Source organism: Trachurus trachurus, assembly GCF_905171665.1.
Source record: "Trachurus trachurus genome assembly, chromosome: 8".
Classification (NCBI taxonomy): domain Eukaryota; kingdom Metazoa; phylum Chordata; class Actinopteri; order Carangiformes; family Carangidae; genus Trachurus; species Trachurus trachurus.
Window position 1 is genome coordinate 32,449,658 of NC_139905.1, and position 17,154 is coordinate 32,466,811.

Genomic DNA, 17,154 nt, shown 5'->3' on the forward strand with positions numbered 1-17,154 from the left:
TTGGGGGGTGGGGGGTAATCCAGAGCACAGAAGAAAACATCGCTACCCATTGCTGTGGCCCTTTAAAGGGATAGTTCACCCAAAATTCAAATTTCACTCATTATCTACTCACCCTCATGTCGACTAAGAGCTGTGAGAATTTTCAGAGTCCTCCGTTCCTTCTCTGAGTTACGGGGGGGTCCGCGCAGCAGTATTTGTCCATATAATGGTTGTGAATGGATACCAACTTTCTTCGTCCAAAAAGACACACCAAAAAACATCCAAATACCTCCATACTGCTCGTCTGTAATGTCCCTCTTGTATTGAAGCCCCGACATGAGAAATTGTTCCGAAAAAAATTAAATAAGTCTATATTTTAAGCTTGTTTGTAGCGGAAGCTCCCAGTGTCTCAGTTCACTGCTCTTCCTGTGTCAGTGCAAATCTCATGTGATTTGCACTGACCGGCGGAACAATTTCTCATGTCGGGGCTTCAATACAAGAGGGACATTACAGACGAGCAGCATGGAGGTATTTGGATGTCTTTTGGTGTGTCTTTTTGGACGAAGAAAGTTGGTATCCATTGACAACCATATGGACAAATACTGCTGCACGGACCCCCCCGTAACTCAGAGAAGGAACGGAGGACTCTGAAAATTCTCACAGCTCTTAGTCGACATGAGGGTGAGTAGATAATTAGTGAAATTTGAATTTTGGGTGAACTATCCCTTTAAAGCCGCATTCGGCAAAGACAGAGACTCACCTCACCTCATCATGTTCTCCAGGCCTCCCCTCCCCAGGGTTTATCTCTGCTTATCTGCCACTTTTCCATTTCATTCCTCCCTCCCTCTCTCCCTCCCTCCCTCCTTCCCTCCCTCCTTCCCTCCCTCCGCTCCTTGTGAAGACCCTCCTTCCATTTCTGTTTTTGCTAGTTGTCACCACAAGACTGTCAACGACTTGACTTTCTTCTTTCGAGATCTTCAGCATGTTCTATATCCTTGATTGTCTTCCAGTTGATTCACACCTCCAGCACTGAGTGACTGCTCTTGTCAAAGTGTAAATGAGTGATTAACAAGTGTATATGTGGGTGTTGTGTAGGCTGTGTGTGTGTGTGTGTGTGTGTGTGTGTGTGTGTGTGTGTGTGTGTGTGTGTGTGTGTGTGTGTGTGTGTGTGTGTGTGTGTGTGTGTGTGTGTGTGTGTGTGTGTGTGTGTGTGTGTGTGTGTGTACTCAGTAACCCTGCCTTCCTCCAGCAGGAAGCATGTTGCTCACAGAGGCTGTGATTACATTAACCTCATGTCTATTGAGTTAAGATGGATCAGACACTCTGCTCACTCTGCTCTGTGTCCTTTGAAACCGTAAAATGTATTCAGGCTCCTGCTGTCAGTGTGTGTGTGTGGTAGTGTGACTGTATAACAAACTGCTGTGTGCTGAACAAACCTTCCTGGACAAATATCCACACATGTAGCTTTGAAAACTCTCAGCCAGAGATAAGAGCCCTGTGAATCTGCACATGTTAAAGTGTGGTGGGAGGACTCTGGTTGTGTTATCTCCTTATTGTTTGTCTACAGTGAAAGATATCAGTGCCTGCTGTCCCTCCCTTCAATTGCCATCGCTGTTACTTGTCCAGTAAAAAAAGCAGATCGCACAGAGTTAGATTGTTTATCACAACCAACACAAAACATTGATATATGTCTGTTGCCTTTTTCTTGATTTTGAGTGTTAGCTGAGTTCTGATCATCACCTGAGTCCTGCCTGCAGTAACACCATTTCTCTTCCAGAAAACAGTCTTTGTAAACCATGTCGACTTATCACCTTTATAGTTTTATTGTTATAGTCCCATAGTCTGACAGCAGATGGTTTAAAGGGATAGTTCAACATTTTGGAAAATTGGCCCATTGCCATAATCCCTATAGTCTTAGCAGTAGATTTGTTACCTTTAATTGTCGGTGCAAGCTGTTTTTAGAACAGCGGCGCAGAGCCGTGAGCTGCTCAGAGCTACGCTACGGAGGCTCATGGGATTTCTTGGTTTCCCTCATCAAACTCATCAAATACACAATCCAACAACTCCACAACGCTCTGGTGGACAAGTTGTGACCTGCACATTCACCACGCCATGAGATAATAACACAACGTTACCACACAGAGTTGTTTTAGAGGTAAATTCATGCAAAACCGCTGATGCGTGCCCCCGTTGGGGGCAGTTTTTCATCAAGCAGTCTCTACATGTGCCTCGAAGTTAAATCCATCTCGTAATGTTCTGTTATGTGCAGGTCACAGCGGCTGTGGCTCAGGAGGCAGAGCGGGTCGTTCACTAACTGGAAGGTCCGTGGTTCGATTCCCGGCTCCCCCAGTCCGTGTTGAAGTGTCCGTGGGCAAGACACTGAACCCACACTTGCCCTGTGTGACTGTGTGTGAATGATTAGCCCCCCCCCAAAAAATAAAAACCTGTCTGCAAAACAGTGCTGTATGAATGTGTGAAAGGGTGAATGCGGCAAAAAAAACTGTGTAAAGCGCTTTGAGTGGTCCAAGTGACTATAGTGCTATATAAGTGCAAGTCCATTTACCATTTACCATTTACAACTTGTCCACCAGAGCGTTTTGGAGTTGTTGGATTGTGTATTTGATGAGTGATGAGGGAAACCAAGAAATCCCATTAGCCTCCGTAGTGTAGCTCTGCAGCTCGCGGCTCTGCTCTGCCGTTCTAAAAATAGCTTGCACCGACTATTAAAGGTAACGAACCTACTGCTATGACTATAGGGATTATGACAATGGCCCAATTTGTCAAAATGTTGAACTATCCCTTTAAAGGTTGTCAAGAATAACAGTTAAATGTGGTGTTGAGTACGAAGTGCACAGTGAGTTGATTGATGATGATGAACAAAACAATGTTTTCAGATGAGATGTTATGACTGACTGGCTGAGCTCCCTCCACTGCCTCTTATCTTCTTTAATATAGTTTAAACAGACTCATGTAAATGTTGGGACAACAGAGCTTCTGTTTTATGCCTGAGGCACAAAGCAAAACATCAGCATGCTAACAAGGAAATGTCAAGTATAGGTAGAGTGTTGCACTGTCTATATTTGCTGTGTGAACATGGCAACATGTACTAGCTACCACTAGATATAAAGTAGAGCCGAAGCCGGTTTGAATGTCATCATCCATCATCATCATAACTGGACAGAATTATGACTTAATGATGGAATTACATAAAAACATGAATGGATCACAAACATTACAATGGCTGTGTTCTTGTAGGCCATTTCATAGTGCTGTCTGAACATACAGTACCAATCAGACACACATTCTCTCATTCATTGTTTTTTCTTTATTTTTATCACTTTCTACATTAAACAGTAGATTCAACTTGAAGACATTAAAACTATAAAAGAGCTCATATGGAATTATGTAGTAAACAAAAAAATGTTAAACAAAGCAGAATGTGTTTTTACAGTAGCCGTCTTTTGCTTTGACAGGTTTGAACACTTCTGTCATCAGTTTCATAACACAGATAACACTTTTTTCCCACTACATAACTCCGTATGTGTTCCTTCATAGTTTTGATGTGTCCGGTATGAATCTACAATGTAGAAAGTAATAAAAATAAAGAAAGACCATTGAACGAGAAGGTGTGCCCAAACCTTTGACTGGTACTGTATGTTGACAGTTATTATACCTTGTATAGTGGACATAGTATTACCAGCTTCCCTTGAGCCACAAAGCAGCAAGTCACCCAGGTTTGTTTGTCTGCCCTGTGGTGCTGGGGAGGAAGTGTGGCGCGAGTTTATCAGATCTTTACTGGCTGACAAACGGCGCCTGCTGCCGCCGGCAACAAGCCTCAGCAGGCCCATCACCAAAACAGTCAGAGTTCTGCTGTCATTTGCTCTGTGATCGATTGCTGATATAAAAATCATTCAACGCTGAAGCCTTAAAGGTACATTGTGTAAGTTCTCCTGTTATCTAATCATGGAAATCGATTATTTCATTCAAAAGTAAGTTTTTCATTCATCAATAATCCCCCCCATCAACAAAGTGAAGTGTTCCTTTCAGCTCTGAATGAGCCGTTCATATCATTCATATCTCCATGGAGCGGGTAAGCTCGGTGCTGGCTGCCATGTGGTGTCGCCATGTTTTTACCTTTCATTGTCACATGTATTGTTTTGCCTCGTGCTGACGGACCACTTGTTTACATAGAGGCTTGTTTATGCCGTTACGTGCAGCGGCTGTTGTCCGTCTGACGTCCGTCTGCCCTCTGCCCAATTTCACGTGAATGCAGCATGATACGATTGAGCTGCTTGCGATATACAACCGCAACGCTTTGTACGTTTTATGGTAAAAATGGATGGTGGTTAACACAGGAGAAGCAGAATAAACTACGAGGAAAGCAACAGGTAATGAACTCTGAGCAGCTATAGGCTGACAGTCTGCTGATGAGTGGAAGGAGGCGGCTGAGGGTGATGCATTGATTGCACACAGGTGTGGAGACTTGCCTTGAGCCATGAAGCTAAGCCCCGCCCACTGCTTCCACTTCAGAGTGAGTTCCAGATCACCTGCTAGTTCCCTGGAGGTGAACTGCAGTGTTCAGTCATGTTAAGTTCCCCGGTTCAAAGGAAAATGTGAAATGAAGAAGTGAACAACAGTTCATCAGTTGGTTGACAAGAAAATTACCCAGCAGTCATTGCGCCTCACTCCAGCATTTTTTTTTTTTTTTGCTGATTTTGCCTTAGTACGGCTGACAACAGGGCGTGCAAGATCTGGAATTCATTTCAGGGATATTAATACCGGAGGACCGGAGATCTTTTATTTATTTATTTATTTTACCAGCAGCAGCTCCCTTGTTTAAGCCGTTACGTGCAGCGGCTGTTGTCCGTCTGCCATCTAACCGATTTCACATGAATGCAGCATGAAAAATAAGACTGAGTTCCTTCTACAGCCGCACCGCTGGATGGGAGGAATTCTTACACAATGTACCTTTTTAAACATTTATTTCCCAAACACTGATCAGCTACATTTGGTCTTACATTTTCAACCTTGTAGAAGTCCTAAATCCTGTTTGTGGGAACCTGGAAAATGGTCTCCGTCCTCTTCTGCCATCGTCCTGGAGCTGTCTGACCTAACCAACCCCCCACCCCCCCACTCTCCTCTTTTTTCTCCCTGTAACCTTCTTTTCACTATAAGCCAATAATGGAAAAGATAAATCAATGGAGGTTTTCTTTTCTGCTGCTCTCTAATTGGCTGACAACGCTGCTGATGTAATGACCGATGATGTAAGACCCGTGGCGAGGTGAATAAAGTGACCGTTCTCCTCCACCGTCCCCGTAAGGTCACAGCGGTGTCTGCCTTTTTTTTCTGCAAATTGTTGTTGCCACGGTAACATGAGTTCTGTGAATGCCGCCGGCGGGTCATTGATTCGTTGTTGTTTCTGTTTTTGGGGAGGGGCCGTTCATGGCTGAGGGAGGAAAACATGGTTTTAGAAGACTGAACCTATACAGATGTCTGCTTCCATACTAACTGTATCTTCCTGTCCTGTTGTCCTCAGGTGTTTCAACCTCTGCCCAGTGACCCCTCCCCCAAAACGTCCTCCACGCCGTTTGACGCAGACGCCCACGTGATGTCCTCTCAGGCCACGCCCATCCAGGGGTCACGACCTCGGACTCCTCCGCTGCCGTCTGCAGGATCCACACGCTCTGCAGTGTCAAGCGGTAAAGACAGGAGGTTGACATTGACCATGAATGTGTTATAATACATCCATGTCCACGACATTCACACATGAAGCTCACCAGAAAACTACGGTGGCCATGAGAGGTCAAATCCCCAGTCAGTCCTAACAAGTCAGGGCTCCAGACTAACTTCTTTTTACTAGGAGCACAGTGGCCCCTAACTTATCATTTTAGGAGCGCAAGCAGGAAATTTAGGGGCGCAAGGAAGTGAATGATTTCATTTCATTTCGATTTATTTCATCGGACATCATTCTCACATGGTTGCACATATTTACATAATGTACACATTTTCACCATGAATGAAAAGGAGCAGGATGAAGAAAACTTATAGTACCTGCCCCTCTCTGTTGTTACAATTACATTGGCTTACTTCAACACCAATATTATTCTCTGTTTCAAAATATTAAGAATGATGAAACATAGTAATGACAAGAAAACAAACAAAATAACGGTAGACACCACTCGTCTATCTATCTTTTCTTTTTTCCCTTCTTTTTCTCTTTCTCCTTCTTCTTTTTTGTAGATACTTATCTTTTCATTTTAAAACATTTTCTTAAACTGAGACATACTTGTACAACTTTTCAATTCCTTGCTTTGTGAATGCCATACTTTTACACCTGCAACAGAAATACACATTTGTTTAAGCTTAACCTTGCAAATGTATGTTTAAAATCACGCTTCAGTCTGTTGTCCCCTTCCTCCAGTTTGAACAAGCTTTGTAAATGTTCTGGTAATGAGCTGTTCTTTGCTTTAAACATTATTTTTAGGGTCTGTAATTCTATTATATCGGCCATTTTCAACAAACCTGCAGAAATAAAAAATCTATTTGAGGGATCTCTATTACCTGCCTTGTGGATAACTCTTACTGCTCTTTTTTGTAGCAGAAACAGAGACAGAAACATTTCCTTTTCATTCATGATCTTCACACACATTCATCTGTCACCCGTAATGAGAGATTCCAGATTCTTTGAGTCGTCCCTTCCACGTTTCACCGGTTTAAAAAAAAAAAATTACTAGTTGCACATGCACAAGTAAAGTAGATTAAAAATCTATTTGCACACCCCCAATTTTTGCTGCAAAATGCCCTCATTTAGGGGCAGTCTAGATCCCTGCAAGTGCATCCCAGTCAGGTTCAGCTATTCTTCAGCTACCTTTACCATCTGTGCTGCTTTGTGCGTGTGATTGTGTTGTGTCTATTGCAGGATGTCAAATGGATGGAAATGTTTTCTGAATTTGCTCTCGTTTGCATGGATTTTGTGGCTCTCGGTGCCACAACAATATTGTCTGCTGGTTTGGATTAGAAACCAGGACTCTTCATTATGAATTGGAGTGTGTGTTTGAAACATGTGGGTGCATGAGAACCATAATAGTATAGTAGAAACCACCACTTATGAATCCAGTAATGGAGACTAAAAGGATTGGGACTTTTCCAAGATAAGTGAGCAGCCTCAGTCTGGATTTTCATAATGTGAATGTTTTTCCATAAGTGAGGCCACATGTGTTTGACTCCTCCACAATAAAAGCCAGGCTGTTTGCTCAGATTAATGCTCATAACGTGAAGCAGCAACAGTAGTGTATAGTTTTCTTCTTACCCTAAAATCAACAAGATTAAACACTTAAAGGGTAGGCATAATAAGCATGAGCTTCAGCCTACACCTTTTCCATTACCACTCCTCATTGTATTTTGTATTTGTGTGTATTAAGTGAATTCCATCTGTTGAGAAGGGGGGAGGTAAAATGCTAATCGAATAAGCTGAACTGAACTGAACACTGATCAGATGCTGCATTTCAGAAGAGGATCATGTCAGTGTATATGAGCTCATCTCTGTCTGATAGAGGGATGTTGTGTGTTATTCTCCATGAAGTGACACCTTTCTCTGTCCCATCAGAGTCCCTGCAGCCTCCAGTCTGCAGACACAGAGACCGCTCCCCTTCCCCCATGAGAGGCTACCTCATCCCCAGCCCTCTGCCCACACGCAGGACCAGGACCTGCTCAGCGTGAGAACACACACACACACACAATTTACCATTGACACATAACAGCAAAGTTTAAAAACTTAAAGGGATAGTTCACCCAAAATTGAAATTTCAATGGAAACTCATTATCTACTCCCCCTCATGTGGACTAAGGGCTGGGAGAAGTTTCAGAGTCCTCCGTGGCTTCTCTGAGTTACAGGGGGTCTCGGCGTAGCAGTGCATGTCCATATAACGGTTGCAAATGGATACCAACTGTCTTCGTAACAAAAAGACACCAAAAAACATCCAAATACCTCCATGCTGCTCCTATGTAATGTCTGTCTTGTATTGAAGCCCCGAAATGCGAAATTGTCCCGAAAAAAATGAAATAAGTCTATTTTTCAAGCTTGTTTGTAGCGGAAGCTTCTCGAAGCTCCTCTTCCTGGTTCGTCAAATTTGGACGAACTGGGAAGAGAAGCTTCCGCTACAAAACAAGCCTGAAATATAGACTTATTTAATTCTTTTCAGGACAATTTCACATTTTGGGGCTTCAATACAAGACGGACATTACATACGAGCAGCATGGAGGTATTTGGATGTTTTTTGGTGTGTCTTTTTGTTACGAAGACAGTTGGTATCCATTTGCAACCGTTATATGGACATGCACTGCTACGCCGAGACCCCCTGTAACTCAGAGAAGCCACGGAGGACTCTGAAACTTCTCCCAGCCCTTAGTCCACATGAGGGGGAGTAGATCGTGAGTGCAATTTCAATTTTGGGTGAACTATCCCTTTAAGGTTGTAATGCAGATTTACTGACTCTCATAGTAAACACAGGGATGGTACAGTAAAGTGGAATAATGTAATTCACATTATATTATTCTGAAGACTTTTCAGTCCTCTGACTTTTCTGGCTTTTTTTCAGCAGAAGCTGTTGATTTGAAGTCCAAAGAGCTTTCTCCTGCACAGCAAACTGCACACACAGGACTGACACAGAGCCAGGCATGCAGTGTAATCAGTGTAATTGCAGGAGACAAAAGCCTGTCAGCCAAGGGAGGCAAACACAGACACTGTTATACACAAAATGAGAAATGCAGGCAAAGGTTCATATCGTCAGACACTTTTTATTACTTCTTTAAAGCTGCATTCAATGGTACTTTAACTTTATTCACTTTGATTCCAGATATTTTAGCTTCTTGTTTTGGTTCTTCGGACCACAACTCTCTCATCAACACTCATTATCAGTATCAGGCAGCTGTTTTCAGTGTGTCCCTCCCTGATAAACCCCAGTTGTGAATGAAAACAGAGCTAAAAGGAGTGTGATTATTGGATTTAAATTTGTCAGCAAGCAGGAACGTCTCAAAATGTCAGTTCCAATAAAAGCTGTTGCCATTTAAATTGCACTGAAGATGTTTGACAGGATCATAACAAAACAGCTACTTAACAAGATGGCCTGTTTTCAGTTGTTGCTGATGTACTTTTATCTCATCAACCTCATTCTTCTGTCTCTCTCCCTCTCTCTGCAGGACGGCCCGTGCTGCCGAGGGTCCAGTGTTTAGTGGTATGTGTAAATATTTTTCCCGCTCCAAAGGCCACGGATTTATCACGCCATCAGACGGAGGCAGCGACATCTTTGTCCACATCTCAGAGTGAGTGTGCGTGTGTGTGTAACGTGATGTTTCCAGAGAGGTTAGCGTGTTGAAGAGTGTGTGCTTTCTAATGTCCAGAGGGTGGATATACACTGCCCGTCCCGAAAAAAAAAGAAAAAAGTCACACACTCTAATATTTCGTTGGGCCACCTTTAGCTTTGATTACGGCATGTACGTATTTGCTGTGGCGTCGTTTCCATGACTTTCTGCAATGTCACGACATTTATTTCCGTCCAGAGTTGCATTCATTTTTCAAAGATTCTCAATGGGGTTAAAGGGATAGTTCAACATTCTGGCAAATTGGCCCATTGCCATAATCCCTATAGTCATAGCAGTAGGTTCGTTACCTTTAATTGTCGGTGCAAGCTATTTTTAGAACGGCGGAGCAGAGCCGTGAGCTGCTCAGAGCTATGCTACGGAGGCTCATGGGATTTCTTGGTTTCCCTCATCAAACTCATCAAATTCACAATCCAACAACTCCACAACGCTCTGGTGGACAAGTTGTGACCTGCACATTCACCACGCTATGAGATAATAACACAACGTCCAGACAGAGTTGTTGTTTTTTTCAAGGTAATTTCATGCAAAACCGCTGATGAGTGTTCCCGTTGAGGGCAGCTTTTCATCAACAGTCTCTGTATTTCCCTCTAAAACAACTCTGTCTGGTAACGTTGTGTTATTATCTCATAGTGTGGTGAATGTGCAGGTCACAACTTGTCCACCAGAGCGTTGTGGAGTTGTTGGATTGTGTATTTGATGAGTTTGATGAGGGGAAATCAAGAAATTCCATTAGCCTCAGTAGCGTAGCTCTGAGCAGCTCGCGACTCTGCTCCACCGTTCTAAAAAATTAAATAAAATCAAAATTCGGACTCACCACGGCTTCCGCATTGTTCCTTTCCGGGTCAGAGAACACAACAGTAGAGGGACTGAAGGCTGCAGCCGCTGAATTTGAGACACAGCGTCTTAGGCGTTTGTTCTCTGACCTGAATAGGAACAATGTGGAAGCCGTGGTAAGTCCGAATTTTGATTTAAAATTTTAAAATGAGTCCGGAGCCCATTGATGAACATTGAAAAAATGATAGATTCTTGAACAAAAACAAATATAAACGTCTACACACTGCAGTTGGGAGTATGGATGGTATGAAATGAACTGATCATCGGTGACCTGATATCTGAGGTAAACATTGATTATGACTAGAAATGCCCTTTAACCCAATTTTAGTCTCAGCAATCTCCTTAGATGTTTTATTTGCTTGATGCCAATAATTTGACCCTTCTGAAACAGATGAACATCTTCTCCACGACCACAGCATGTGTCTTCCAACATGGCTGTTTAAGAAATGAGACTGCATCAGTTAAATAAGGGTTAAATAAATTGTTGCCAGCTGAAACATAATCATCTATGCAGTAATTATCCAATGGGAGGCTCTGACCTATTAGCTTAGCTAAATCCAAGTGGTGACTTATTTTGGGGACGGTCAGTGTATAATGTGTTACTTTGGTTTTAATGGCTGTGTGATCAAGCCATAGTAGGTTCTCTGTGTGAGATACCCACACCTACACACACCCAGAGCTTCCGCTTGGTGAGGAATGATTCAAACAGATTCTCTCAGGAAGGAAGAGAGAAGCCGAAACCATGTTATTGTATCCTGTTGAGCAGTTTACATTGTGCCGCTGTGTTTCTGCTCTACGTAGGTGTTAACGTGTGTGTGTGTGCATACACTGCTTTTATGCCAGTGGGAGATAACAAAGGCACAACGGTGAAGGTCATCAGATATTCTTTAGTCCTCCTACACCACTCCTGCAGCTACTACAGTGCGTGCATGTGCGTTGTTTGTATTCTAAGTCAAATGCAACTTGACTTACTATGTTACATTGAAGAGTTCATTTCAAATGATTATAACAGTCAACACTGATTCAGAAAACTAAAAAACTGCATTCGTGCATTCGTCCACACTGGCACTTTGTGACCACACACAGCTGAAGCATAATCATCATAGATTCTGTTAATTCACAAGTTCCTCTACACTGAGACTGTGATTAAACTGTATTTGTTAAGTAGAGGGCCTCAAGTTTGGATAAACAATTACTTTTTTTTATCATTTTATGCCACTATTATTGTATGAGTCGAAACATGGTTTAATCATAATGAAGAAGAAAATAATTTTTTTTGGCATTAAACATTGGAACATGTGAATAAAAATGACATTTCTGTTTGTCTTTAGGCTTTGTAACTAAATCTATGATGCTAATGTCAATAGATGCTCATCAAAATGCGGTGGTTTAATATTAGAAATTAAACACCTCGAGATAAACAGTTTGTGGCGCTCCACTCATGTGCCATTAAACCATTGCAGCGGAAAGGGGCGCAATGTGATGGTGTCATTGGACGAGGACCAGTCAAACCTCAAACAGGGGAAAATGACAAGGAAATAGTGATGGACATGTGTCATTTCTGTTAGTTTCATCCGGCTGTTTTTACACGGATGAATAGAAACGGTTTTAACCATTATGCTAAATGATTGTGATCAGGCAATTATGTAATAATTGTGACAGGCTTAGTTAAAGTGATAGTTTGAGGTGTTTGATTCAGAGCTCATTTTTGGACTCTTCCTCTTACCTGCAGATCAGCTCACTACTAAGAGACTGGGCTGCTGTGGACAGGACCATCTACAAAAATGTGTTTTTTAGCCACTTTTTCATCTGTTTTTATAATTTGCAAAAGAAACTTAGACAAGGGATCACAGAACCATTTGAATGACATCATGAAGACAGCTCTGTTTAACTAACTAGTACAGGATATAGAGAGGGAATGGTGACCGTAAGCAATAACTCTGTCAGAGAGAGTGTTGTTTCAAGACAGTCTGTGTTTTAGCTGCTTTGTGCCGCTGGTTTGCAAAAAACTGTTTTATTTTCATCTGCAAATGCTTTACACACTTTATCTTTAGGTCACATGGCCCTTGGGTGTGTCAAATAGACACTTTGCCGAAATGCACATAAACAACAAAAACCATATGGAGCAGCTTTGATGCTACAAAGTGTGGGCTTGCATTAGTTCTTGATGTGTGTTGTTATTGCAGCAATATTTCTCAGTGTGTCGTCTCATTATGTTTAATGGCGGTGCAGGGTTTTCTTATCTGCATGTAGGATCAAGCACAAGTTTGAGGTAGAGAGCACCGTAGCACTTTCTTCTTTTGTTTTCTTCTTCTTTTTAAAGTATTTTTATGAATTGTGTATTTCATTATTTGTCCTGTTTTTATTTCCTTTTGTTAAATGCTGCTGTCACGAAGGAATTTCCCCCTCGGGGATGAAATAAAGTATAATCTAATCTAATCTAATCTAAGTTTAACCTGCACGACTTCATAGTTTCTGTTCCCCTCTCCCCCAGCATCGAGGGCGAGTATGTGCCCGTGGAAGGCGACGAGGTGAGCTACAAGGTTTGCTCCATCCCACCCAAACACGAGAAGATCCAGGCGGTGGAGGTGACCATAACCCACCTCAACCCAGGAACCAAACACGAGACCTGGGCCGGACACATCGTCAGCAGCTGAACGCTGAGCCACTGATGGGAGGGGCCGGGGGGCAGGGGCCGGGGCAGGGGCAGGGGCAGGGGCCGGGGCAGGGGCAGGGGGGGGAGCAGGGCCGGTGTAGGTGGGGAGGGAAGACGTGGATGGGGTGAGAAGTGAAGGTTTTGGGCTGTTAGACTTCTGTGTTTAACTTCAACACTGCTGGGATACTTCAAACACATGAGCAACGTTCTCGGGTGAGGAATTAAAGGGATAGTTCACCCAAAATTCAAATTTCACTCATTATCTACTCACCCTCATGTCAACTAAGAGCTGTGAGAATTTTCAGAGTCCTCCGTTCCTTCTCTGAGTTATGGGGGGGTCCGCGCAGCAGTATTTGTCCATATAATGGTTGTGAATGGATACCAACTTTCTTCATCCAAAAAGACACACCAAAAAACATCCAAATACCTCCATGCTGCTCGTCTGTAATGTCCCTCTTCTATTGAAGCCCCGACATGAGAAATTGTTCCGAAAAAAATTAAATAAGTCTATATTTTAAGCTTGTTTGTAGCGGAAGCTCCCAGTGTCTCAGTTCACTGCTCTTCCTGTGTCCGGCGGAACAATTTCTCATGTCGGGGCTTCAATACAAGAGGGACATTACAGATGAGGAGTATGGAGGTATTTGGATGTTTTTTGGTGTGTCTTTTTGGACGAAGAAAGTTGGTATCCATTGACAACCATTATATGGACAAATACTACTACGCTGACCCCCCCCCCCCCCCCCGCCCCCCGTAACTCAGAGAAGGCACGGAGGACTCTGAAACTTCTCACAGCTCTTAGTCGACATGAGGGTGAGTAGATAATGAGTGAAATTTGAATTTTGGGTGAACTATCCCTTTAAGATTTAAATAGGAGGAAAATCTCAAGCATCTCATAGCTGTGGCAGTAGGTTAGTACAGCTGCTTTGACTGGGATATGAACAGATGTCTGACCAGTGGAGGAGAGATTTGTAGGTTTCTTGCTTAGATTTTTAGAGCTCCTGTGTTGACAATTTGATGTACGTTGTTTGAAGTTTTACTTTAATTTGGTGAGGAAATGATCTTCAGCTGCAGTTATTCATTTACTGGAAAACCTCCTAACTCCCTTCAGCTCAGCTTTGCAGCATTAAGAATAAGCTACAGTGGTCACAACAGAACTAATGTGGAGTTGTATTGGACTCCATGTTACATTTTCCAGCACAATAGAGTGATTTTTTCCAGGTTTACTACAGAATGTGTGCCTACTTCTACCCAGAGAACTTACAGCTCTGTTCGTGCCTACTACTCATTCCAGTCCATCACCTGTTTTTGATCATGTGGCCATATGAATGAATTAAAGCATTTGCAACTCGTACACCATCGTGGAGAGTTTTCTTTTCCCTTTTCTTCTGTCTTTATAGAATACACATATTTGGTGAACTCTGGAGTACACATCATTGCAGTGGTGGAAAGTAAAGTACTGCATTTAATGACTTACTTGAGGTGTTTGTACTTCATTCTTCATTCATTGTACTACATTTAGTGTTTTCATGTTAGGCTTCTTTTTCCTTCCACTTTTATTTGACGTTCTGGGAAGATTTAATACCATGGATATAACAAATGTTTCAAATAGGCTATGATGCATTGTTAAAGATTAAATCAGTAGTTTCTAAAGTATGACATCTTACAAAAAGCAGAGTGTGGTCAAGGATTTTCTGATGGAGATGAAATGTTAACAGCTCCCTCAAATATTGATTTTCTCTTAAACTCTCATTCTCTTATAAACTTCTCATGGATTCATTCTAATAAATCTTAAAATGGTCCAATATGTCTCCAAGAAGCAAAGATTAGAGAATAAGGTCTAAAAACTAAAGTGATGTTATGAATGAGAATGAGTTGTATCTTCTTTTCTCTCGTTATATCTCATTCATCTGGTGTCCTTGGTTATAAAAGTGTATTTAAAGAGTTGAATCTAGCTCCACCTCCAGCAGCTACAGTTATATGCTGCTGACGCACTCATGCCTCAGTATTAATCAGCTATTGATGTCATATACAATAATACATCAGTCAGAGGGACCAAACCAGTGCTTCAGCTTTAATACTTTAATTAGAGCTTTGCTACAAATACGTATGTACTCCAGCTTCCAGGACTTTCACTTGTAATGGAGTACTTTCACATCGCTGCATTAGTACCACAGAGTTTTAACAGTCCTAAATCTTCTCGTAAGTTAAAAAAAATATATAAATATTGTATAAAGTAAGAATTTTAGATGTGACATACTCATATCCAAATCACAGACAATAATTATTTTCATTATTGTAGAAGAGGAATGTCTATTTGAAAAGGTGAAAATCAGGTTATACAGTAAATGCATACATTTTATTTCATTGTCATGGATAAATGATGAATGTAACATTTTGTTCACTGAAAGCAGTTGTTGTATTTGATGCAGTGGATTTGTTGTCCCCACAGATAAACGTCAAACTGCTGCTCTCTTCTGGCCACATCTGTCTACTACAGCTCCACTAACACACCACAGCTCATTCTGCTCATAGTCATCCATCATTTTCTTAATAGAGGATCATTTTACCATGACTAAGAGTTCAATGAAATGAGAAATGTCAAACATGATATTATATTTAAATAGTTTGGATAATTGATGTCACACAATAAAATGAAAAAGGAGTATAAAAAAAGAAGTAGGTATATACAATGAAAACCAGTAGTAGCCATTTGAGCACAGCAGGTACATTTGTTAGTTTGTTAAAGGTTTTTAACTTTAAAGTAAAGCTGCTGAGCTACATTAAGCCAAGATTTGCTACTTTTCATTACAGTTACATTAGAAGTACTGTAATAACAGTTCAATTAGTTGCATATGTGGCATTCCTGATAACTAAGAAAAACACACAATTCTACTCATGCTGGACATCTGTACAAAGGTTTGTGTATTTAAAATGATGAAATGGTGCAAGTTTAAATACTGTATATACACAATTACTGCATACTAACATTACAGTTAATATTTAATATTGATTGATGATTTAGTCACTAATAATAATCCATATTGAGATTTGTATGGGTCCTATAGTCTAAGTGTTTGCTGACTTTTTTTGACTATTTTTAAAATTATGTTACCGTATATATATTGTATCTGATTTGAGTCATGTGAACATTTACAGCAGGTATCACTCCACATCCGACGCAATTACAGTAATACCACTCTTATGAGTTTTGTTAATTATAATACTTACATGAATGAATATTCAATATAATACTTTGTCTGACATTAATCTTGTATGTTGCAACAAATGTGATTCATTGGTGTAGTTCTTAGCTCTTCACTGTGAACACTGGTCAGTTAATTAGCTTTTAGCAAGACACAATAACATACTACCACTTCCACCGGTGAAAAGTTTCAAAATAAAAGAAGTCAGTGATTTTTAAAGGGCCTAGTGAAATCAAGTTGATATGGTTGTAAATGTTTTGTGTTCATATGGAGAATGAAATGATGTTGTCTAATTGTGTCATAAAACACGGTTAAGTCAAACATACATAAATATCAAGTAACTGAAACAGCACACTGAAAAAGGATTCATCAAATTTTAGCCTAGTTTTTCTATAAAACAACTCAGTAAATATAAACCCCCTTCAAACTCACTTTAGAGTTTAATCTAGAGCACGTGCTGTTACAAAATTTGCAGTTTCCATCCCTAAACTGAAAATCCTAATGATAGTCCAGTCATTTTATGAAAAAAGGTTGAACAAATTGCAACAGAAGCAAACTCAACTGATTTTGTATCCTCAACATGTCCTGAATGAGGGAAAAAAAAAGCCCTGAAGAATCCCATTAGGGGAAAGTTTGGAAAAAGACCCAAATATATCCCATTTATACGCCTATTAATTATTTTTCTCACGTGAATAGGGTAAAAATTTTAACCTTTAGATATCTCCATGAAAATTACTGAGTTGATTACTTACATTAAGACAAACAAAAAATGTATTACAAGTATTTTGAAATTCTTTGTTAACATGAGCAAATTTGCATAAATTTGCAAAAATTCCACCGTTTTGACGGCACATCAAGGTGCTGTGGTGGTACAGTACCAGCTTGAAAATTGGAATGAGTTGACTCCATCGGTCAACCACTTTAAATTTCAAGATGACTGCAATTTTTCAAGATAGCCACATCCTTAGTAGAGCAGGTATGACATTACGTATGGCTAATTTGCATTCATACCAACACCTGATCTAAACATTGGGTATAGCAGGTGAAGATGTCTTGTTCAGTCTTCTTAACATATTACAGTTAAAAAACGTAATATTAAGG

At 41.0% G+C, this 17,154-nt stretch overlaps 1 protein-coding gene across 1 annotated transcript in view; it reads left to right on the top strand.

Annotated features, from left to right (window-relative positions):
* carhsp1 (calcium regulated heat stable protein 1) overlaps positions 1-13,182 on the top strand; it is a 52,959-nt gene extending 39,777 nt beyond the window's left edge. Inside the window, exons 2-5 of the mRNA XM_083978125.1 lie at positions 5,516-5,678; positions 7,586-7,694; positions 9,178-9,300; positions 12,689-13,182. Coding sequence (XP_083834251.1) covers positions 5,588-5,678; positions 7,586-7,694; positions 9,178-9,300; positions 12,689-12,851 — 486 coding nt within the window. The 5' untranslated portion in view covers positions 5,516-5,587 and the 3' untranslated portion in view covers positions 12,852-13,182. The remainder of the gene's footprint in view (positions 1-5,515; positions 5,679-7,585; positions 7,695-9,177; positions 9,301-12,688) is intronic.
* Positions 13,183-17,154: the final 3,972 nt, after the last annotated feature.